Source organism: Pseudorasbora parva, chromosome 25, assembly GCF_024679245.1.
Source record: "Pseudorasbora parva isolate DD20220531a chromosome 25, ASM2467924v1, whole genome shotgun sequence".
Classification (NCBI taxonomy): Eukaryota; Metazoa; Chordata; class Actinopteri; order Cypriniformes; family Gobionidae; genus Pseudorasbora; species Pseudorasbora parva.
The window spans coordinates 18,764,746-18,791,140 of record NC_090196.1 but is presented as its reverse complement, the minus strand read 5'-3'; the positions used below and the strand labels follow the sequence as shown (position 1 = coordinate 18,791,140).

At 38.3% G+C, this 26,395-nt stretch overlaps 1 protein-coding gene across 7 annotated transcripts in view; it reads right to left on the bottom strand.

Moving 5' to 3' along the window:
- The window catches only part of magi2b (membrane associated guanylate kinase, WW and PDZ domain containing 2b), a 129,328-nt gene extending 112,258 nt beyond the window's left edge, over window positions 1-17,070 (bottom strand). For all 7 annotated transcript variants that reach the window (XM_067436888.1, XM_067436892.1, XM_067436889.1 and 4 more), the window contains exon 1: window positions 16,523-17,070. In XM_067436888.1, the coding sequence (XP_067292989.1) occupies window positions 16,523-16,820 (298 nt within the window). In that variant the 5' untranslated portion in view covers window positions 16,821-17,070. The remainder of the gene's footprint in view (window positions 1-16,522) is intronic.
- Window positions 17,071-26,395: the final 9,325 nt, after the last annotated feature.

Genomic DNA, 26,395 nt, shown 5'->3' with positions numbered 1-26,395 from the left:
AGATCTTCGTCTGACTCATTTTGTTTGTCCTGTAATGATGATTCACATAACAAAATCACTCGCACCTCTAACTGTAACAACCCAAAGGCAGCAAAATTAGGTTTATGCGATGACATGGCAATTTAAAACAAGTGTATAAAGTGGTGGAACCAACAAAATGAAAGCTAATAACCATTTTCATGTTATGAACTGTACTGTTTATTTATATACATTAAAAAGGAGAAAAAAAGAATATTCAAAACTAAAATCAACCATTTTAAAGGGGGGGTGAAACACTCAGTTTCAGTCAATCTCATGTCAATCTTGAGTACCTATAGAGTAGTATTGCATCTTTCATATCTCCGAAAAGTCTTTAGTTTTATTATATTTATAAAAGAAAGATAGGCTGTACCGAGTCTTTCCAGGAAAAAAACGAGCGCCTGGAGGCATATCGTGTGGGGGGGAGCTAAAGAATGATGAGTCCGCACAAAGCGGTGACGTCCTCAAGCGTGGAGAAACCCATGGCTATCGATCTCAGCTAATAGATATATGATCCAGAATCAGATTTGGAGGCTGAAATAAATTGAACAGGAGAAACAGCAACAGCAGGACGTCCGTCTCTGTGGTATGGACTGTATTTAGTGGCCTGTCAACATTTGTGTCTCTTTACATGCAGTTTATGAGGACATGATTTGGTTTATGGACTTTTGTATGCAACTAAACCTTAGCAGTAGCAAGCAAAACGGTTTTGCACGTCAGACTAGTGTAACGTTATACAGAGAACAACAATAGAGTCCGTTAGCGCATTTGAATGATGAAGCACGCGATCGTGTCGTTTACTGATGTTTACTCACGCGACCATAAGCAACAGCATAGACATTTGAAGCAGTTTTACTCACCGGCTGCTTCCAAAGCAGGACCGAACCTTTATCGCTGGGACCGCTCCGTCAAAAACACACTTCTTTGGTATGATTTGGTGAAGTCCTGTGACAGCAGTGACCGTGGAGATCCACTTTGCGATGCGACTGAAGCGATGTTGTGAAGCTTCCCGTTATTTCTGCGTTCAAATCGGTTCAAATGCAGCGCTGCCTTCCCGGAATGCTGTGCTGAAGCGTTGAAGTCGCTTGATGTCACCCATAGGAATAAAGTGGAGCGCGGCGCGGACTATAACGTCATAAGTGTTCACGGACGAGTGGATCTGCAGCTGAGCGAGTGTTTATGGGCGTGCATTTCCTCTCTCGCTCTAGTCACGCGCGCGCACCCTACCGGGAGAAGAGCCCGTACGGCCCATACAAGGACCTTCCGCTCTATCAACGTCAAGCCGAGCCACACTCGAAAAAAACTCTCCGAAACTTGTGAGAAACCGTAAGGAGTATTTTTGACGTCCAACATTAGTTTTTGAAACTTTGTCTATGTTTAGGATGGGAATCCAAGTCTTTAACAGTGTAAAAAGCTCAGTATGCATGAAACAGCATTTCACCCCCCCTTTAACTACTACAAGTGAACTTAGGCTTCTGTGTTTTAACAGCGTTTACAAATTATTTGAATTACTTGATCATGTATAAAGCATGTAACCAACAAACTAAAAGCTGATAATTATTTTCATGTTATGGCCCATTTTCTCGCTTGCCGTCTCTCCAGCGCTGTAAACTTCTTCAATATTAATGCGGAACCTAACTTTTGTCTGATCAAAAACCTCCTCTTCTGATTATATTCCTCTCACCTTTTCTCTTTGGTAATATCTCAACTCTCTCTGTTCCTATAGTTTTTCTTTAAACCTCCCTCTTCCTCACTCTCTCTCTTCCCGTACTACTGTGCTGATTCGCTACAAAAGTGTTTTGGTGCTCTGTGGATCTAAGCCCTGTCCCAAATGTACATCCTAAACACTCATGCTCTTGTTGAGATTGCACTTTCATGACGTAAAGTCACTTTGAACAAGTCTGCTGAGGAGCTCGCTTCAGTGTGGGTAAAGTATGTATTGAGGCTGCACATCAACCGTAAAGGTAGTGCTTGCTTCTGAAACCTAAAATAACATATGGACTTAACAAACACGTGTACGCAGCAGCCGCTGTAAGTCTACAAGACCAAAAGTGTGCCATTTGGGAACAAGCGTGCTGCACACGTCCTGAAAAGTGAAGCCAAAGTGCCTCGATCGCCATCAAGTGGTTGGTCCCAGTATAGCTCATAAACCCTGCCCCCTCCATGTATTCTAATGGGACACAAGACTAAACAATCAAATACATTTTTTTCCAAAGATGGTTTGTGTCATCTAAGGTGGTTTTCAATCACGCTAATGTAAGTGTTCGATTTTTAAAATAAGTTTGGTTTTAGTGAGTTATTTGATGCTATAAAAACAGGGACGCGAACACGCAACCTCATGATTGACAGCTTCTCTGAGTGAAAGTCACTGAGGCACCAACTGAATTTTTCCAGGATTTTCGGGAGGAGACTGAAGCTTTAGCTTTAATTTCAAAATTCCCATAATATTTTATTTCACACCGACATGAGTTGTTCTGCAGTAAACTGTACTGACAGATACTCCGGGAGTGTGGGCGGGTTTTTTTGGGGCGCATTACCTTCAAAAATAAAACTAATGTTGGGAGAAAATGAAGACTCTTATGTTAAGTCTTACATCCAACAACAGAGCATCGCGATTGCTTACTCATTGTTGTCTCTCCAATATTACAGATGCTCGAGCACAGAGAAAATGGCGGATAGCGTACAACTCGCTGAGGGCGGAAACTATAGTAATACAGGACTGTCAGTCAATGGGCGTGGGCGGGGCCTGCGAATCAAAAGGGCATGTCTAATGAGACTGCTTTGGTATAATGGGGATTTAAACACAAAGAGTGGGTGGATTTTTATCATTGTAGGGTGATTTTGTTCACACACTGCCAACACACATTTATATTCAAACACCATGTAAAAGTGGATTTTGCATAATAGATGCCTTTTAAGTCGTTCCAAACTTGTATGAATTGCTTTCTTCTGCTGAAACCAAAATATTATAGTTTGAAAAATATGGGGAAGGAGTTGATGGAGCCCATTGACTTCCATAGTAGGGGGGAAAAATTGTCAATGGGATCCTATCAATTGTTTGGTTATTGACATTCTTCAAAATATCTTTTGTGTTCAGCAGAAGAAATAAATGCATACAGTTTGGAACTGAGGGTGAGTAAATGATGACAATTATTACCAATTATTACTTATTGGGTTACTAGTTGTGTTAGACTACTGTTTTATTGTACTTAAGACATAGAATAGATGATGTTATTGTTTCCGTATGAGCACTTGGTGACGCAAGCCTACGTAGGTTTTTATTTATTTATTGTTTTATGAACAACAAAACAAAAATAATATTTTCTAGATCGACATTTAAAATAAATTCAAAGATTTAAAAAAAAAAAAAAAATCAGCATAGCAAGGTTTTTATTCCCATTATCCACACACACACACCCCAGCAGCACACACTGACAGCCAGGGCTTGTAGGTTATTTGGTAGGCTATTATTGTCTTATTTGTTACAGCAGTTCAGACACACTTTCGGGTAAATTATCAGCATTTATGTAAAATACTGAGTTTGGGCTTATATCCACCGATCCTAATGAAAATATGGAGGAGCTACATGACTGACGTGCCAAAGTGAAATTACGAAGCCCTGCATGCATGAGTTGGAAAATATAAAAAAAGTATTGCACTCTAGTAAGGCTAGTAATATCATGCAGTCTCTAAAAGTGGCACTGATTTATCTGATGGATAAAAGAATAAATACAATACAGCTAAATTCCAAACAGTGGATTATTTATAGGATATCAGCAACATATAGGCTATCGTCATATGGCCCAGACGACTTTCTGTAAAGCTGCTTACAAATGAATTTGACCTGCCTTTCGCTTGATATGGGTCTATATATTGGTTCCCCAGACTTACTAATACGACATAGCTCTGTTCTGCCTGAAGAACATGTAGATGCCGTCATCAAGCGTTAGTTTGTACAGTCATTTTTATCTAACTAAATTAGGGCTGCAACAACTAATTGATAAAAATCGATAATGATTCTCATTACTCGATTAGAACTAAATTCGCCATGGTGAGCTCTTAATATTCCTGTAGTACGGCCAAACAGTGTACAGTAAATCATTCATAAAGACATACATAAAAGGATGCACATGCTCAAGTCTCAAGCGCATACTAAAGCAATAAGCTCTGCTGTATTATAAACCAGTGAAATTGGTGGTGGGAATGTGTCACCTCCCCATCATCCAGACTCTAATCTGGGGTTACTCTGTAAATCAGTCCGATCCTCTTTGTTTTTTGCTTCTATTTTTCAGCACACACAAAGAACAGACATCAAGAAAAGATTCACACAATATTCAGTCAAATGGTCACCAGCGTTTCTCAGAAATCACTCACTGCACCTTTAAATTCGATTAAGGTAAAATAAGGATTTTAAAAACATTGAATTGAATGAGGGACACAAATCATATTTAGGGATCAAAAATATAATTGAATCAGAGAAGCCGTTTTAGTACTTCAGACCTAAACACAACTGAATATCTAACAAGGTCTCCCTGAGTGAACCAGCATCTGACAACAAACAACAGGAAGATAAAGATTTTATTAATGTCATTCTGAAAAGAGCATGTAAAAGTGATGAGAAAATGTCTATGATGTCTGTACCCCATCTATGGTAAAGACTTTGGTTGGAATTAGTCTTTTTGATAATAAGCAAGCCTTTTACTTTCCACTGACGCTACAAAAGATCTTGATGAGCTCAGGTTGGTTCATCTAAATATAGAAATTGAATCTTTGTGCGTCACTTCAATGTTTCCATTCCTAAAATTACAACAATGAGAAATTGGGCCTGAAACTTTAAGTGGTTAAAATAGAGATACTTAATAAAAAAAAGAAAGAAAATTAAACAAAGAGCAGGACAGGAATTGTGGCACCCAATCAATTTTGAGGAAGAATGACATTATTAGTGTTGATTTCTTTTGGTTTTGGTTTAGCAATTTGAACAAAAAAGTATTAAGTGAGTTTTGTATGGTAGATGATATATGCCATAGTTCACCGCTTTCGGTTATCGAGCATTGCTCAAATGATTGGCCCTTGAAGCATAAAATCAGGCCCAGAATTTAAAGGCAATGATGTCATGTCAAATATGCGTCTTTGTCATGCAGAATCATCTGGGACACTGTCCCACCCAAATGGTGCTGCGATCTCCCACCATCTGCCGGAGGAAGGTCAGTTATCTTGCACGTTGCAATATGTGACTACTCTATGACCAATAATACTGGCCTAATTTCATGCCATAGACCCAATTCTCCCAAAGCATCTATAGTTTATGGTGTATTTTGTGTACATAGTGTCTGTATAGCATGATCTATCGGTCTATCTATCTTTCATTGGTGATGAGTGAAATATATACTTTGGTTTTGTGTTCAATACTAGTTAATGGGATATTTCAATCAAAAATTTAAATTCTGATATAATTTACTTGCCCTGGTGTCTTTTGTTCATTTTCAGAACACAAACGTAGATATTTTAATGAACACTGAGAGCTTTCTGTCTCTCCGTTGACAGCCTACACAACTACTACTTTCCAAAAAAACATAATTTACTCCTTTATTGACAAAATATTAACCTCCAAAGCACATTCACGAAACAGTGCATGCTCTCACGTCAACAGTGTCGTAACAAAGACAAGCCATTGTTGCCCTTTAAAGTGCCCCTGTTGATTTAGTTTTGGAGTTTTATATGCATCAAAAGTCAAAAAACACTTTCATTTTCTCATAATATACATTGCACATCACCACATTTTTTAGTGATTCTCAAACAACTTGTCCAATAATTCAGTCTCTCTAAATCCCTCCTTTCCACAAGACTACTCTGCACTGATTGGCCAGATCGCCCAGTCTGTTGTGATTGGTCTACCGCTTACAGCACGTGTCAGAAGCTAAACGGCCATTAACATAACTGAACTTCAGCTCCGGAGGCTTCCTAAAGCTCAACGATTGTACACTGTAAAAACAGTAACAATTAGGGCTGCACAATTAATTGAATTTTTAATCGTGATTACAATTACGGATGCCCCAATTATGAAATATATGTAATACGTTCAAAGGCTCAATTACAAAACTTTATTGAGTGCTTGAGATGATATCATTACTCAAAGTAGTAAATATGACAGACAATCTGCATCAATGGGCACAATTATAGTTAATAAATGGTAAATGGACTGCATATAAATAGCGCTTTTAACAGACCCTATGGCCATCCAAAGCGCTTTACATTTTGCCTCGCATTCACCCATTCATACACCGACGGTGGTGTCAGCCATGTAAGGCGCCATCCAGCTCGTCGGGAGCAGCTGGGGTTAGGTGTCTTGCTCATGGACACCTCGACACTTGGTCAGGGGGAACCGGGGATTGAACCACCAACCTTTCGGTTTGTAGACAATCTACATGAACCACTGAGCCACTGCCGCCCCGCAATAGTGGCCAACACCTGATTAGCAGAACTATTTTAGGAAGATTTTAGCAGTTTGCCAGTTAGCTGGAGACCTACACAGTATAAAACACAAAACTACGTATTTTGAACACACATAGAATATATATACATGAAACATTAATCATATTAGCAGGTTGTGATTCTGAGGAACAAGTTGGTCTAAATAAATTGGGTACAGTCCCATATTCAATGGATAAGCATTAGACCTCAAAGCTAAGAAGCAGTGGTCAAAAGGTTATACTGCTTTATCGCAGTGGAAATTTTAACCACTGCCTCTTCACATCCTCATCCTTTGGAAGTTCTTACGAAGAGAATTTGCTTTTGCAGAAGAGAAAACAGCATCTTCTCAACATGTACACAACACAAATGAACCAGGCAGCTACAGCATTTGAGGGCGGGTCAAGTTGTTTGCGGGCGGACAATGTACAACACAGGCAGGAATTATGCACATGTATTTTCTAGTGACGTAGAACCGTAATGCAGTGGGATTCGAATTACAGATGACTTGTATAGGCAGTCCGGTGTCAATTATTTATTTTGAGAGACAATAACTTTATTTATAACGCACTTTCAGCTTCACATCTTTGCAGATCGTTTCCATTCACAGACAGACATTACACATTGCATGAAAGGTAATATTCGAAAAATCATTATGGGGCACTAAAAATGGCTCAATTTGGAAAAGCCTGTTTTCACTGAATGAACGACTGAAAGCATTTCCACCTCAATCCTGTCCAACATAACCAAAGACAAAAACAACAACAGTTTGAATTTCAAGTAAATAAACACGCTCTGGGGGTCAATTCTGAATCTCTGTGACAAAGCACACGCTCTGGGGCACTGAACAAGACATTAAAGCCTACAGCCACATAGTGATTACCGCACAAAAAGACCTTTCTCTGCCAGCCTCAATGACTCCAGGCTCTTAAACCACCGTCTTTGTTTTGTATCCTGCTATAGAGTAATGCTACACAAGCAGGCTACACCTCTTTAATTTGCCTAGGCATCTCTAATCCCAAAACAAACGCTTCGCTCATCTTCATGTCCACAACAAAAAATATGGAAACTGTGGCCTGCAGAGCAAACGTAGAATGTAAACAGTTCATACACAATGTATTACGCTTTTATACAGCACTGCACGGGTATACTAAAATTAAAGCTGATTTTGAAAGTCTAGCATTTATTGTAGGCCGTGGACATTTATTTATTTTGCAGACGCTGTATTTTAGATCCCGAAGCTAAATCTGTGACAAAACACACAGCATGAGTCTGCATACTGTGTGGACTCTTGAATAAGAATATTTTTCATTTAAAAGCACAGAAAACCTCATTTTTTATTCATTTTTATTTGATTACTAGCTTCAAAGCACTTCTCACTGATTCAAACGTATAATATTATGAGGTGAAGTTACTTTTTTTCAGATCAATATATTTATTTTAAAACCATTTACACACAATTACTTAAATTGGCATGAATGAGCATGTTCTTAGTTTTATAATTAATGAATTATATTTGAACAAAACTGCTTTACCGTTTTAATATTTGGCGTAAAGAACAATTGTCAGCCAAATCCGACCAAACATTTTGACCTTCATTAGTGCAGATTGCAAAATGGCATGTGATGCAAGTGCAACTGCCCAAGAAATTTATTTTATAAAATATATAAAATAATTTATTCATGATATTTGTAAAAGAATATTTTTATAAGGAAAACAACATTTAAAAACTTCTTTGAAAATAATGATTAAGATGTGTACACTCGCAAACGCATTCAAGTTGTTTTTTTACTTGACAGTTAACATTTTTCATTAAACTGAAGTTTAAAAAAAATAATAATAACAATTTTTCAAAACCACATAAAATCAACTTTTTCCTTTTCCTTATCACAGACACGAAGGACATACAGGATGCAGCATTCTTGTTACAATATTAAAAATGAAAAAATTCCTTGGCCTGAACTGAGCCGGGTTCATGTAAAACAGAGTAACAAAACGGCTTGTTCATGGCAATAATGTGTGCGTCTCAAGGTAATGAACACAACAGCAGAAAGAATAGAGAATGAGAAACTTGTGCATTAAAGAAACCTGTATCTGCTCTTTTATAAGGCTATCCGAGAGCTTTTATAAGGCTATATAGAGCACAGATCCGAAATTAGCTGCAGTACCGTTCACTTCATGACAGATGGCCAAGCGTTTTCATGCACAGATCTAAAGGATAAGAACCCACATCATAATTAATTATTTACTAAATATGTTTTTCTCATGCGGATAATCAAAGTAAGGCAGCCAGTGAGAAAAAAAGTGTTTCAAAAAAGGGAAAATCTTGCTTGCACACTCTCCAGCGTCCACGTTTGTCATGTTAACATTCAAGGCAGCTGTCTTTGACATCTCGTGCGCTTGTAGTCGTGACTTAATAATGGATCAAAGGCGCTTCTGTGCCCTGATTGGTCGAGGGTGTACTCACTTCAAAATAGCAATCACAACATCAGCCTAAAGTATATCATTCTGTTTGATGGAAGCTTGCCGTTCTGTCCAGTTGATTGCAATCAGTCACTCTGGTAAGCACATTAAAACCATCATAATCCCAAATAGCAGCCTAGAGGGATGTCAGATGGATCTGCTTTACAAATTAGGTGGCACTTGTGCTCCACTTGCTTAGTGAGTGGAAGACTGCAGAATATAATGCTCTGTGCTGCTAGTGGCTGTGGAGCATTTTACGTTTTCAAGATTAATCGGATGCAGTGCCGAAAGGTGCGTTTCATCATTTAGCGCTAGACAAAATTGCCAAAATAGCTGGAAAGCTAAAGAGTATTCACAGCTCTCTTAGGGAGATTTCCAATCAGCCAAAGGACATTCTGCATCTAATAAATATCTAGTGTTATTACAACGAGGAGGACAAATGGCAGATATTTTAAAACGGCCCTTTGCGTTAAAGGCATCGATCACACAAGACAAACTGAAGAAAGATTATTTCATCATTCACTCATCCTCATGCTGATTTAAACCTGGATTGAAATTCCTTCTTTTTTCAGGACACAAAGAGAGCAGAGTGTTCACGCAGCTCTTTTCCATAAAACAAAAACCAATTCAGGTGACCAAAACAGGACCCTAGAATTAGCCCGTATGATGACAACACCATGTTTCTTTGCAAACATGATACGTACACGTTATTGGTTCTTGTTTGTCTTGTAACCGATCACAGCATACTAAATTTGAGCATGCACATATTATTTAAATTGCATAAATAGGTAGGAAGAATAACAACTGTAATTTGACTGTCTCACAAAAAGACATCAAATGGCTTCTGAAAACCTGCTTGGGTCATACTTTTTCTGGACTGCTTTGATTGCGTTTTTTTTGTGTGTTTTTTTTGGACAGCCATTTGGTCACCATTTACTTTCATTGTACACTCTAAACCCTAACGCTTAAAGTGGTTTAAATAGAGCCAAATAAAATAGAACAAATGAGTTCAAACTAATTAACTTATTAAGAGAACTTTCTAGTTCTTAAAACTGATACATTTTAAGTGATCTGAACGGGTTCATTGTTTTGAGTTTCATCAACTGGTTTCCTTTAATTTAGACTAACTTAAATTTAACCGAAACTGGGCTGGGATTTATATATCCCAGCATGTTTTGCCATGACACTCAAAGGGACAGTAATACCAAAATGTAGTACTATTTAATGTATGCTATGCTAGTATAGAAATGTTTATGTTGTTGTTTTTTTGTAAGGTTAACATGGTGACAAATGGAGCGTGAGCTTAGTTTGAGAGCAGATATACAGTATTTTAAATGTATTATAATGCTTTCCTCATTCAGAAAGTGATATGCTATGCTAATGCTACCAAAGTATTGTCTAACCAATTAGCAAGGTGGCATTTATTGAATTAGCCATTTAAAGCTATTCAGGTTTAGACTGGGTAAACCCAGCCTGATCTGCCAGCATTTTGATTTCCCCCCGCAACTCCTATAAATTAATTCCTACTGCTTGTTACACTTTTGCGAGAACCAATCAAAGACTGGCCACCTGGCGTGGTATTTGGTGGGTTTAACACAATGACGGATATCGTTGCCTGTTGATCACGCCTCTTGTGGTCTGATTGGTTAAAAGACTACCTAATTGCATATAGTCATTCGAATTTTGCTTGCTTGTCACGCCTCTTGTGCAGAAGAAAATACAGAGCAGACTCCCCAGACCAATGTTCAATCTTAAATTGAGCTTGGTCTGGTGATAGCCAGACAAATTCAAGTTTCCACTACTACAAATTTGATTGCATTATATTTTTAAGTTAAATGTATAAATTAGCTTACTCAAATATTTCATGTTCAGAGGAATTCAAATGTGTGATTACAAAATAAAAATCTGCAAGTTCTGCTCACTTAAACTTTTATCATCTCTTTTTGAGTTTGACAGAATTAAGAAAGTTGTCAGCTGTCAACTGTCATGAGCATACGGAGGTAGACAAGTAAGTAATATTTTTTCAAATGCCTTTAGAAATAGGAGACTGAGACGCAGGTTCGGTGACTTTACCAGAAGCAGGTGGGCAACATTTTCCTTGTGCTTTTCACAGAAATTCTTATTTTGTTAAAAATTAAATGGTTTAACTATAATGCAGATGGTAAAACTGTCCTCTATGCAACATCGTTAATTATTACAAAGATTATACAATTATAAAAAGTACACCTAGATATATTGTCTGATATCAACTGACCAATTTAAATTAAAATAGAAATAATAATAAACTTTATAATATGCACAATAACAGTTGTATAAATTGGCATTGCAATAACATGACGCATAATATACATTTTTATACCTAAATAATCTTACCTACCATGTGCATCTCTCAGTCTGGCTGTAGGTGATGGGTTCTTTATATATGATCAACATTATGCACAGTTTGCTAGATTAAGGGGTGACACATCTTACCCCACTCTTTATAGATGTAAAGGAAAGGGAGATCAGAAGAGATGGGAAATAATGGTGAAATATTGAAAAACACAGATGAAAGAAGATGGCTTATTTAAAAATGACTAAATGCAAAATCAAATACCAAATCTATCCCACATCTCTAAGGAAAATGCCGACCATTATGTCAGAATAATGACTGTCATGGATAAATTACACTTCAAAGCAAAATAAGTTAAACCCCCAAGGCTGCAGAAATCTGCTCAGAGTCATGTTCGTGTTAATCAGTTTTGCAAATCCATTTTTGCCAACTGAATACGTTACATAACCAATTATTGCACTTCACAACGGAAAAATAATGAGATTATATTGCTGATATTTAAAAACTGACAGCGCATCAAAAGGGTCTGGAAAACCGAAGGTCGCGGCACTGGATCGCTCGATGAGCTGAGAGCGAAGTAGTGTAGTGGCACAGGATTACGAGACCACTAAACCAAATATCTGGCCCAGAAGATTAAATGAAAACATGAGAGACGACTTCTAAAATAAGACTGCAATAGATGTTCTTTATTCCAAGTGAACGTGGTGCTTGGCATAAATGGGATGGTATGAAGGCAGCCTAGTTGTCTATTTAGCTTGATATTTATATATCTGTCAGAATTGGGTCATTATGACAAGTCGGGCATCAAAGTCCCTGTAACCACCAAGCCACAAAAGTAAGTCCTGGACATGCTCCAAGACACACCAATACAAACACACCATTGCCTCCATCACATCAAAGTAGGACAGACTGACTGAGATGAAACATTTTTTGGCAGTCAGCCCATCAGATCCCACGGCACATGCATATAATGCAAATCTACTGTATCTGTTTATATACAATGTAAACTATTATTGCTTTAATATGTCTTAAAGGGATAGATCACCCTAAAATGAAAATTAAACAATCATTTACCACAAAAGGAGAACTTTTAAAAAATGTCCTGCTCGCACTCGTCCATTTAACTCTTTCCCCGCCAGTGGTTAAAAAAAAATGCCAGTCAGGGTTTTTTGAGCATTTTCATTATTTCATTATTCTATGTAATAGCCCATAAAATATTTTGTTTTATGAATATGAGCATGCAATGTCAAAAGAAAGAGCTGACCCTCTTCTTTAAAAAAAAAATGCTTAATGCATTCCTTTTTTTATTAACGCTTGAATATGGGCAAGTTTCATTAAAAAAAGCAACATTTTTAATAAAAAGCTGAGAAAATTCGATTTTTTGTGAAAGACTTCATTCAGATCATATCCAGAGCGATGATCAAACACAGATGGAATAGACTAGAGCGAGTCCATCAATAACCCCTAATGCTTCACAGTCCTGTAGCTCGTCCTGGGTCCACATTTCATTCAGTAACATTAGACAGTTTTGATTTATATGCTGTTTAATGTTGATGATCACGTTATTTTTCATATGCATCTGCTTACATACGATCGCTTGTTTACTGCTTCTTCCTCCCGTATGTTTTGATCAGGAGATTCAGTACTCATTCAGAAGATGCGTAATAGCGCCCCCAGCGTCTAACAGTTAAAATACGGAAACCCGGCGAAATTCTGTGTTTGGCGGGGAAGTGTTTTCTCACAAATAACGGAAAATGTTGTGTTTGGCGTATAAAAAAATAAAATAAAATAAAAAGAGATAATAGCAGTGAATAGCGACCAGCATCAAGCAAATAAGTGTTCTGGAAGTATACGACATGAAATGTTATCTATTATTAAACAAAAATTCTGATCATGGTCATTGGTCTTAAGTGCATGATGTCCATCTCAGCCAGAAAAAGCACACAAGTTGAGAGAAATCAAAATTAACCATAATGCGACATGAAATACAATTCATGTGCCTTTTACTCTGAGGTAAATATATCTGTTGTGTTCGTCGTAACAAGAAGTTATCACATTCACATCCATCAACTATCATTCTGAGTTCCGGTCCGGATATATTGGATGCTAGTGAAGAAAATAGACGGATACCTTTGTGGGATTTCTAGGCGTTGTACCACATTTTTGGTCATCTTGATTTCTCATTAATGTGTTTTTTTCTGGGAGAGACGTAGTGAACTGCTAATGAATCTTAAAAAGAAATCTTCAATTTTGTGTTCCACAGAAAAAAGAAACGTATACATTTGGAACAACATGCGGTGAGTAAATTATGACAGAACTTTCGTTTTTGGGTGAACTATTCACAAGGATATTCACAAGGTCTTGTTAGCTTTTAACAGCCACACCACAAGTCAACAGGCCTACAATGAAAATTCATGGTGTATAGTGCTATGGCCATTTCATTCTTGCATTCAAATGACTTACTATACCAGATTTCAATCATTAAAATACATGAATTTAGCTAGCCTCTGTTCCTGTTTTCAATATAAGCACGCTTATAAAACGCCTTACAGACAAGTTACCCAAACCCTGATCTTCAGCAGGCAGTCAATATTTACTCAGTCAGTCCACTGATCTGGATCTCCCTGGACACCACCATTGCTTGCATCAAGATATTTTTTGCTTTCACTTGGGAATTGGGGATGCTTTCCAAAGCACTGGCCCGGGGGCTGAAGTTTGCTTTAAACGAGCGAAAAACACTGCAAATGTACTATAAGCATAGTTGAAAACTCAGCACTGTAGACCTGAAGACATGCCCTCAAATCCCATCACTGTAACTCAACATCTGTGTGAGTGATAACATCACTCCTCCCATTTACACAGCAAGTCTCATCTCCAGGTCACCACCGAATGCCATTGTTTTTAAGAGCTGCCACCTTATGGCAAGCCATTTTAACATTCATCCCTGAACTTTTTCAATATCCCAGTTGTTCATGGTATAATTCCAACTTTACTAGTACATATTTACACATAATACATTAGGTACATTTAAGACACTATGGTGTTTATCCCCACTGTTATTAGTAACATTACTAATATCACTAGTTACTATTTGTTACTTTTTCATATTCAATGAAAGGCAGAAAGACTACTTGGTTAGTGCAACGAAAATCTAGTCAAATGTTACTATTTACAACTGAAATATATCATCAACGTCTATTCAATTGATACCAGTGTTATTTTACAATTATTTATATACTATTATAGTTTTTATTGATATTTTGAATATTTTTATAGTTTAATTTTCAGTTTATCATTTTAGATTAATTTGTAGTAATTGTGTTACATACCTTTGTCATTTATTTTAGTGTTAATACTATTTAGGTTTAATTTATATTTATCTCAGTTTTAGTATTGATTGATTTCCAGTGCTACAACTCAAGTTAATTGCCAAGACAACATTTTTTTAATTTTTGATTAGTTTTAAAGTCTAATATTTATATTCTATTGTATTTAAGTTATTTCAATTAACAATAATGTTTTTTAATAATTTTTCCCTGATTGGTACTAGCAAACAGTATTAAATAGTAAATTATGTATTCAAGTACTAGTACTTAAGATATAACCTATTATATAAAGTTGTAGAAATTATATTTTATTTGCAAAGTTTGGGAGGAGCACATTCAACTAAATTAATGCAATAAGAGGTACTTATACAGCAGACTTACCTCTGTCCCAGACAGTCTTCCAGCATCCCTCCACCACCCCATCTCCTCACCCTCTTATCCCAGGCTCGGATGGGGGGGGGTCCTCTGGGTTTGGGTCAAATTCGGAGCTCGGAGCCCCCCCTCGGACAGCACACCAAATATGCATAACCTTTACTCTATCTGAATATATGTACGTGACAGGTGTAACTCATGATATTAAAAAGTTGCTATTAAAACTAGAACAAATACCAGCAATGAATGGACTACATAATTAGAAAATATTTTATATCTGAAACAGATCCACAAAGCTATAAAAATGGCAATTAAATGGCATTTAACAACATTTTCAATGAACTGTCACTTTTATGGACTACTATAACTGTAGCTATGGTGACTAGTATCAAAAGAAAAAGTATGAGTATGCGCAAGTATTAGCGAAGTCACTACTGGAATAATGCCACATTCCAGACAACCCATAACCCATGTTTTCACAACCTTCTCCCCGTGAAAGTGCACTGAAATGGCAGTCAAACCCCTGACTTCCTACCTAAGAACTCATACTAGATCAATGTATTCCCAGTTAGACGTCACATAGCCTGCAAAACAACAAAGGCAGCCCCTACAGACATTTCCAAATATACAAATAATGTAAAATAAAAGCTATAACAGCTTTTCTTGCCTTATGCACTTTTTTTCTCCTCCGTCTTCCTAAAATAATAATAGATTTTATTTATAACGCACTTCATTTAGAAGAATCTTAAAGTGCAACAATGGAAAAGGTGAAAATATCAAAAAATAAGCAAGGAGTAAGCACCTTTGGCAATAGAAATGATTGTAAATGAGCACAATTCCCGCCATGATTTGTTTACATCTAGCTACCACAATTCCTTTGGTTTATCTGCCTGGAAAGCTAAAAAGTTGTGAGTCGTGCTTTGAAGTCGTAATTTAAGGGCTCAAAATCTGCCTGGAATGCAGTATTAGACCTACTAGGGTCTAATAAACAGTTGCTACTGAGATTGAAAATAATTTTAGTCAACACAGGATTAAACCCTAGTCATTTAACAGAATAAGTAGGCTAATTAAATACTGATAATGTATAGGCTACCAATACTAATATTGCTATTGACTAGTTAATGCTAAGGAATAAATGAGTAGGCAGCTTGCCACAGCCACCGTGCAATTTACGAGATCAATGAAATTGCCTTCAAATATTCGCCCAGTTCGCCCATGGCGGACCCGCGGGCCAAAATATCTCCACCACGGGGAGGAACACTCTCAGCCCCCTCGCGCATGATACTACAGTTCTCAGAATCCAAACAAAGCTACATTTTTATTGACACGTTTAAGTGTCAACCCGCTACATTGTAACTTCAGTTGCCACGAGCGACAATGGAACGTTCGCGGCTCCAATCGATAACCGCGCCGTATCAGAACGCACCTTTGTGTGTAAACAGGATTTCTCCTTAAATAATGTGCAGACAGCAGCCCCAGACAGCGGAGGGGTCGCTCGCTCGCTCTCACGTAGAGACGGCGGCGCGCTGATGTTTATCCTCACCTTGTTTCACGCACTTCAGCCGGAACGGGTCTTTGCAGTGCTTTATCACGGCCAGCACATCCCTGATGGTGAGCCCTGCCACCGGTGTATCGTTGACCTCCAAGAGTAGCTCGTCCTGGGACAGCTTACCGCTCTGGACGGCCACCTTACCCTGCTTCACCTCCCCAAAATATGGGAAATTGCCGTTCTCGGCGCCCCCTTTCAAGTCAAACCCCAGCTCGCCCTCCTTATTCCTGGTGAGCACCGCTTCGTGGACTTTGTTCGTCCAGTGGTTCTTCTTCTTCAGACTCTTTGACATCGCTGACAATTGACGACTCGCCTACCAGTGTGCGTCTGCTGGATGGCACCTCATCCCTGCCCCAGTGTGGCGTATCGCGTGTCCGCGCCTGTCCTGAGGCGCGCTCAGATCCTCCGCGGCTGGCCGCTGCTCGTAGTATCCATGTTGCATGCAGTGGAGTTGCGCTGAGAGCTGCAGCAGCAGTACGCAACTGTATGGAGGAGCACGCTCGCTTACACGCTGACTGCCGAGTGACCCGGATGTGATGTCTACGAGGAGGCAGGAATGCTATTGCATTCCTTAGAGCGGGCTTCACGTAAAAGTGTATCTTGGTCGAAAAGGGAAGGAAGGTGTGCGATGAAAGGTGGCTCAAACCTGATGTTTATGTTGTTCGATTGCAGAGTTTATGGAATAGATCTGTTCCAGCATTTGATTCAAGGAACATATTTCGATTCATGAAGGAAAAAGTGCAAAGCATTTTTTCCATTAAAAAAAAATCTGTTGTTATTATTAATCTCATTATGCTCCGTCACGTTACATGTTCTTTCCCAGTTTTTAGAGTTTCTTACATATTTCTTGTATTGTAAATTTGCAATAAAAATAAGTAGGCATATACATTTAACTTTTTTTTGTATGATTTGCAAGATCTTTTCTATTCTTCTGTTTTTTAAATAAATATGTTGAGTGACTCACTATAACATAATAAGTATAAAAATAAAAAAAAACCTAGAACATTTTCAGAAGAAAATGTGACTGGTGCTTGCCATGAAAAAACTCAGCACTCGGGTATTTTGCTAGAAAGCCAACTCCCATGTCATTGCAATGTGATACTGAGATATCACGAGATATCATAGTGTGGGATATCACACTGTTTATGTTGCTATATGGTTGCTACGGTGCTCTAAGTGGTTACCAGGCTGTAGCTAGACAGTTACCATATAGTGCAACTAAGACGTGTGTCTGAATAAAAAGATTGTGTCTCTATGATGTTTTGTTGCTGAGATATGGCTTATTCATGCTGTCATACGGTTGCTAGGGTACACTATATGGTTGCTAGGGTGTAACTACACAGTTACCATGGTGATACTTAGAGACTGGTTTCCAAGCAAAAAAAAGGAGCCAACTGCTAAACCAAAAAAAATTTGACACATGAAAACTGTAACACTGTATCTTACAAGGTAACAAAATGTAACCTTGCTCTCACTTGAATTGTGTTCCCACATTAAGCCCTTGAATTTGAGGATATGTGACCTGGAAAGCCCTTGAAATTCTTAAATTTGACGTTAACCAAGGTGTGGGAACCCTGGATCGTGTGGTGCTGAGATCTGGGTTTTTCATGGTAAATGGACTGCATTTATATAGCGCTTTTAAAAGACCCTATGGCCATCCAAAGCGCTTTACATCTTGCCTCACATTCACCCATTCATACACCGACGGCGGTGTCTGCCATGTAAGGCACCATCCAGCTCATCGGGAGCAGCTGGGGTTAGGTGTCTTGCTCATGGACACCTCGACACTTGGTCTGGTGGAATCAGGGATCGAACCACCAACCTTCCGGTTTGTAGACAACCTAGTGAACCAATGAGCCACTGCCATACGGTTGCTAGGGTTCGGTAAATGGTTGCTAAGCTGTGGTTAGGCAGTTGCCATTATGAAACTACTAGACTGGATGTGTATCTGAATGAAAAGAGCCAATCCCTGCGTCTTTATGGTGTTCTGGCACAGAGCTATGGCTTATTTATGCTGCCAAAAGGTTGCTAGGGTGTGGTTAGACAATTACCACGGGGAAACTAATAGACTGGGCACCTTCTTGGATCAAGAGGCAAACCCAGTGTCTCTATGATGTCCTGGTGCTGAGATATAGCTTATTCATGTTGCCAAATTGTTGCTAGGGTGCTTTAAGTGGTTACTAGGGTGTGGCTAGACAGTTACCAGTGTGAAACTAATAAGTTGGACGCCTGCCTGAATCAAGAGTCAAACCCCGTGTCTTTATGATGTTCTGGTGCTGAGATATGGCTTATTCATGCTGTCATACAGTTGCTAGGGCGCTCTAAATAGTTGCTAGGGCATGGTAAGAGAGATTGCCAGGTTAGAATGCATGTCTATTGAAAAATGGCTCACTCAAATATAAAAAGTATAAATTGTTGTTATATAAAATTAATAAAATGTGTTTGTCCTCAGCAGTTAAACTGCCCAACGTTTTTCGGAAAAATCCTTTAGGTCCTTAAAACCCTTCAGAAGCAACAGAAGACACTTACTTACATGTTACCCTGAAGATAAATTAAATACAATTGAAATACAAAATTCAATGAGTTTAATGCATCGCGTTTCCTTCTGGAGCATCAGTGAACGTTTCTACCTTTTAACTTGTGTTTGAGTTTCTCTGTTGTCCTCAATGTGAAAAGATGGATCTCAAAATCATACAGTCACTGCTGGAGAGGGTTCAAATATGCAAAAGATGCTGGAAACCTGAAGAATTTGCAGGACCTGGAGAATTTTTCTGAAGAGCGTTGGCCAGTTTAACTGGCAGTTTTTATGTAAAATATCTTATTCAGGACAGCACAAAAAAAAATGTAACATGCATTTTGTATGATCTCTCTTATTTTGCTAAAATGTTTAATTTTCACAGATTCTGCAAGGGGTTCACACACTTTTTCGTGCAACTGTATATCTGAGTGAAATGGCTTCTCAAACAAGAAAAAAATGTGTTCTTGTTCCACAATAAAAAAAAGTGTTGAAAGTTTCTCTCAGTTCAAAAGGCTTATGCTACATCTGACGAGCGTACCTGGTAGCGCCAATCGGCAACCTCCCGCGATCTCTCTTGAAGCCAATACGGAAGTAATGTAAACTGCAATTCATCGACTGGCCACTAGGGACAGGCTCCAGAAGGGAGCAGAATCTCAATTCCCAACTTTACAGGAGAAAAAAACATGTTTAGAACCTGGTACAAATTGTGATTTTGGCCTATACGGCTAATTTTGACCTTCATGACAACTGTGAGGGGGGTGAATTTTTTTATAAGTCATTTGTGTACATTATATAAAGCCTTGGAGTTCTGCATAATTAAGGGCATGGTTACTTTAAGTGACAGGTGGATAGCCATTTATCTGCCGTCTATAGTCATTCCGCCACCTCAGCGCATCCCGTGCAGTGAAATGGCTTCTCAAACAAGAAAAAAATGTGTTCTTGTTCCACAATAAAAAAGGAGTGATTTTTGTATTATTTTCCCGCCTTCGCGCCAGTAAATGACATCAGAGAAGAGAGGTCACTGCATGTAAAACTCCTAAAGACACTCACTGGTCGCCACCTACTGGTGTACTATCTAAACTGCAGAAAGAGCGCATCCCACATCCCGCCTTTTTGGCCATTTTCTGTTTTCTGGAAGTGACACGCGATGACTTGCTCGCATTTTTTTCCATAAATTGAATACTTAAGGCAATTGGCCAAAACATTACTTTATAACGTTTTTTTTTTTGTTTTTTTTATTCAAACCTAGGATGAATTGAGGGTAAGTAAATCAGGTGCTAATTTTGATTTTTGGGTGAACTATCCCTTTAATTCTGACTCTTAATTCCTATCCAAACGTAGCGGGAAAAAGATTTGGTTCTTTGAAAGATCGGCTCATAACCGTATTATCTAAAGCTCATTTAGAACACCTTTAGTGAAGTTTAGACTTATTTCAAACTCCCATAGAATACAAATGTGTTTTAAAGTGATAGTTCACCCAAAATGAAAATGTTATGTTTATCTGCTTACCCCCAGTGCATCCAAGATGTAGGTGTCTTTGTTTCTTCAGTAGAACACAAATGAAGATTTTTTTAATTCCAACCGTTGCAATCTGCCAGTTATAATGCATGGAATGGGGACCAACTAAATGAGAGTAAAAACATGCAGAAAAACCCTGCTGCTCGTGACGACACATTGATGTCTTAAGACACGATTTATGGGTGAACTATCCCTTTAAAACCTAGTGAGAGTTCTACCTAGATAGCAGTTTCGGACAAACATGCTTTCTAGGTAGGAAGTTTACTAGACACAGGCTGTTCCTTTCGCACTAAGGCTACATTCTTTGACAAAAATCAAAGATGGCAATGAAAAACCTTTTGTTTTCCATTACTTTTTAATACTTGTATAGCTTTGGGAATAAATTGCAAGGACGTTTCATTCAATATTAAGGGCTCTGAATTGTTTATCTAAATTTATAATAAGATTTATGAGCAAAAAAAGAATAATTCTAAACTCACAATACATGGAATCTAAATCAGTAAATTTTGTTTTAGATTAATAATTATATTTGTTAAAAAAATAGAGGAGATACAGCAGCAATTATCCTAATTAGATCACGCCGATTATATGCAGATTAAAGTGGATAATGTGTCCTGTAAATATTGTCTGGATTAGGATTACAAGGATTTTTCGATTTCTCCAATCATAAAAGGTTTATGTTTATAGCTAGACTTATTATTGACAACATTTTTATGGGCACATATTTTACAACCAGGATATAAGAGCTATAATAAAACCTTAAAAAATGTACATGTTCAATCTACATCTAATGTCCATTAGTTAAAATCCATTATATAGTATTACAACCACACAAGGGAACTTATTCAGCAATATATAAATGCCCATAAATTCATCCTTAAAGCTAATGTGCCCTGGCATATGCAATATTCAGAAATAATTACACCCATTTGGCATCCACCAAGTACACGGAGTGGATTAAAGTTGCTAAAATAGTCAGGCTCATCTATAATGTTAATGTTATGTGCTTGATCAAACAGACAGAGCTGTTAGGCGCTAATGCTTGTCTGATCAGGATATTGGAGGTCCAGTGTAGTAAAGTATGGATTCTATTGATCAGCTTTTCCATCTCTTTTTTTTTATACCTTCCCATTTATTAGCCATCTGTTTGATCTCTCTACAGGAGGCCTGAGAGATTAGTCAAATCACACATTTAAATCCCAATCTTGTGCTAAAATAGTGCCTGGGTCACATGGACATGTGGATGATCTAATGGTGCGAGTCAGTTGTTATTTAAAGGGTTAGTTTAGCACCAAAAAAGAAGAAGAAAAGATTCTGACAATTAATTACTCACCCTCATGTCGTTCCAAACGCATTCAGCACGTTTGAGCTTAAGCAAGACCCCATGAGGTTCATTCTCTTGTGTAGAGCTCTCTTTCGCACTTGAATAACAGAGAATTAAGACAAAATTGTACGAAAATTAGATGCGCGTGACAGCACATCCCCATCATGCCTAGCATCCAATGCTGTCTGTCATTAAAGGGTTAGTTCACCCAAAAATGTAATTTCTGTCATTAATTACTCACCCTCATGTCGTTTAAAACCCATAAAGACCTTTGTTCACCTTTAAAACACAAATTAAAGGGGTGATGAATTGCGATATCAACTTTCCCTTAAGCCTTTGATATACACTCACCTAAAGGATTATTAGGAACACCTGTTCATTTTCTCATTAATATAATTATCTAATCAACCAATCACATGGCAGTTGCTTCAATGATTTAGGGGGTGTGGTCCTGATCAAGACAATCTCCTGAACTCCAAACTGAATGTCAGAATGGGAAAGAAAGTGATTTAAGCAATTTGGAGCGTGGCATGGTTGTTGGTGCCAGACGGGCCGGTCTGAGTATTTCACAATCTGCTCAGTTACTGGGATTTTCACACACAACCATTTCTAGGGTTTACAAAGTATGGTGTGAAAAGGAAAAAAAACATCCAGTATCTGGCCGTCCTGTGGGCAAAAATGCCTTGTTGATGCTAGAGGTCAGAGGAGAATGGGCTGACTGATTCAAGCTGATAGAAGAGCAACTTTGACTGAAATAACCACTTGTTACAACCTAGGTATGCAGCCAAGCATTTGTGAAGCCTCAACACGCACAACCTTGAGGCGGATGGGCTACAACAGCAGAAGACCCCACTGGGCACCACTCATCTCAACTACAAATAGGAAAAAGAGGCGACAATTTGCACAAGCTCACCAAAATTGGACAGTTGAAGACTGGAAAAATGTTGCCTGGTCTGATGAGTCCCGATTTCTGCTGAGACATTCAGATGGTAGAGTCAGAGTTTGGCGTAAACAGAATGAGAACATGGATCCATCATGCCTTATTACCACTGTGCAGGCTGGTGGTGGTGGTGTAATGGTGTGGGGGATGTTTTCTTGGCACAGTTTAGGTCCCTTAGTGCCAATTGGGCATTGTTTAAATGCCACGGCCTACCTGAGCATTGTTTCTGACCATATCCATCCCTTTATGATCACCATGTACCCATCCTATGATGGCTACTTCCAGCAGGATAATGCACCATGTCGCAAAGCTCAAATCATTTCAAATTGGTTTCTTGAACATGACAATGAGACAATGAGTTCACTGTACTAAAATGTACCCCACGGTAACCAGATCTCAACCCAATAGAGCATCTTTGGGATGTGGTGGAACGGGAGCTTCATGCCCTGGATGTGCATCCCACAAACCTCCATCAACTGCAAGATGCTATCCTATCAATATGGGCCAACATTTCTAAAGAATGCTTTCAGCACCTTGTTGAATCAATGCCACGTAGAATTAAGGCAGTTCTGAAGGCGAAAGCAGCTCAAACACAGTATTGACATAGTGTTCCTAATAATCCGTCAGGCGAGTGTATAATAGGGCATAGTAATATAAGAATATCCTGTAAGTTTCGGAGCTGAAACTTCCTTGTTAGTAAAAGAAAAGCTTTTATAGACACCAGGCCAAGAAAACAAGGCTCTCTAATCAATGACGTGTTAGAAGGGTGAAATGCCGCCTCTGTGTACGCTGCTTCTGGAGCTAAACTGATCGCGTTACTGAGCAATAAACACGCCGAAGATAGCAAGATAATTGTTTGTAAACAAGACACATATCTACACTGGATTTGCAGACATATTGAGATTAAAACCCAATGCTGTGACTTCTATATTGGATATGACAGAAATGGTGCAACACACTTATTTGATTAAAACATTTTTTTTTTTTAATGTGATTGTATTGCATTGTTACAGATTGATTATGTGTGTGTCTAACAGAGAATATCTTAGCATGCCGTCACAGGCTGGAAAATCCCTTAGTTGTTGGTTCAATGCAATTCAGGATCAGAACAGATCAGATCGGACATGTAATGTTATGGGCCAGGGGGCTCGCAAAGCCCAACGTCCCAGGGCTATGCGTTTTCCAGACCAAAACGTAATCACGTCGGCAGGCTGGTGAATCTTAAATAGTGAAATAACATAAATAGCTTGATCTGCGTTAATGTTAACTCTCTTGACTTGATATTTGAGAGCCAAGTAATAAAAAAAATTATCAATCGCGGGTGGATGATATAAATCATTGTGTTTGTTTGATAAATACGTTTTGAGAGCCCTGTCAGATGATTATTCCGGTTGCCGCTTTCAAAACAATCCCTCCCGAGGGAGTTGAAGCCCATTAAATATGCAAATCTTCTCCAATCCTAACAGTGGCCGTTTACTTCCAAGTCTCCAGTGTGGCTCGCCCTAGCCTAGAAATCTAGACGCATCCTAGCAGCAGCAAATCTAATCTGCCCGCGAGTGTCGTCTAGCAACTCTCAATACCCTTCTGAGCTGTAAACGCCAAACTCTGGTCGGGCCAATCACATCGTGTATAGAGTCGGTGGGCGGGGCTTGTTGCGCTTGCGTGTTTCTAGTAAACACAAAAAACTGGCGAACGGCAGCGGTCTTTCGAATCAGCTTTGACCGTGACTTGAAGACTTGGAGTTAAGCTTTTCTCTGAGAAAAGAAAAAAAAGAACGGCACTGAAGTCATTCTTAAGAAGGGAAGATGTGTTCTGAGTTTTGCCGACCGGATATGCCAAAAGTTTAATCTTTCAACTAGTTCTGGTTGGTTGTAGCGCTATCCAATTGCGTGCATGCCGTGCAGAGAGAGTTTGAAAGACAACCGTTTATCCCGCCCCTCGGATTGAGCCCTGTCAATGGCAAGTTCCCAGACCAAACATCTTGATGTGGGTCTGGCTTGTCAGGCTAGGCTCGCCCATCAAAACCGAGTGTTTCTTGAGAGAGCCTCAAAAGCAGTGTAGAAAATAGCCAATTACTTATTCATTATGTTTTAAAATGAAAAATTACACAAATGTGCTTATTTGACCTCAGACAACAGTATATATTTTTTTAAAGCCAGCTCATGACACCTTTAAGATTTTTTTTGATGAAATCCATGTGCTCTCAGACCCCTAGACAGCCATTTAATTACCAATTTCAAGGCCCATAAAGGTAGTAGACATTGCATGCATCTCAATCAGCTCCCTAGTTCAGTAGTCACAGGGTAATGATCAGGAAGTCAGTGGGCTGACTTATGATCAGTGCCCTGACTACTGAACTAGGGATCTGACCCATCGTTAAAATAGTCCATGTAGAGAAGCAATAGCCGACACAGGACAGGGATGTCATCGTCTGAGACAGCAGGGAGTATCTAGCTCTCTGTAGAACAATTTGTTCCGTTTAGAGCTTCGTGTAGAAACATGACGGTGCAAAATGCAGACTTCACTGTCAGGGGACCCACGGTGTATGTAGATTGAAATGGCTCATTCAAAGGTAATAAAACATAATAGTTCATTATATAAGGTCTGTATAATCCACTGAAAACATAGTTATGTATATTATATTGCATTTCTGTCAAGATCCTTAGAAATACTACACACTGCACCTTTAAGTTGTTTGTACATTCACTTGGGAGAGTAACTGTAAAATTGCAATATAACTTTTTTTTAATCATGATTAATTAAAGAACAAATGTGCTATATATATATATATATATATATATATATATATATATAGTTAATAAAAACATTCATGTTAGTTCAGTGCATTAACTAATGTTAACAGATGACATTTATCTTTTGACATTTTATTAGTGAATGTTGCAATTAAGATTACGGTAATAAATGCTGTAGAAGCATTGTTGTAAATGTTACCTAAAGTAATTAATGTTAAGAAATTGAACCTTATTTTAAATTATGTATATAATTTAGACATCACTTCAATTTAAAATTAAAAAGTTAAATAAAATCTGTTCACTGTAAGGTTCTTTGGGGAATCCAAAATGGCCCTTTAAACGGCATCGCAGGTGGCTTTATACAGACACAAAAAAGAATGCTATGAGGGACCAAAGGTAAGTTTTATTCTGTAAACTTGGAAAACAAAATAACAAAAATCATTCCCATCAGTCCTAAAGTGTCCTTAAAATAATTCATCTAATTTGCTTGCCTGTTATACCATGATAACTAAAGGCCAATAGGAAACACACTTCCGCCTTGTCTCCTTCTCTCCACAAGAGAGCAGTGTGCATCCGTTTCAACAGCCTTCTGTGATGCAGAGAGCTCTTTACAGACAGTTTTCCTATGGGAGAAATATTCATTAATGGATCGCTCATGTACTCCAAAAACCTTTATTTAAAGCAAAAGCACACTTACAAGCACTCCTACTTTTTTTGTTAATATTAATATAAAGAGGAGTTACCATTTAAATAAAGTTAGAGAATGGACAATTCTCATTTAAAAAGTGAAAGGAATACATCTTCAAAACAGAAG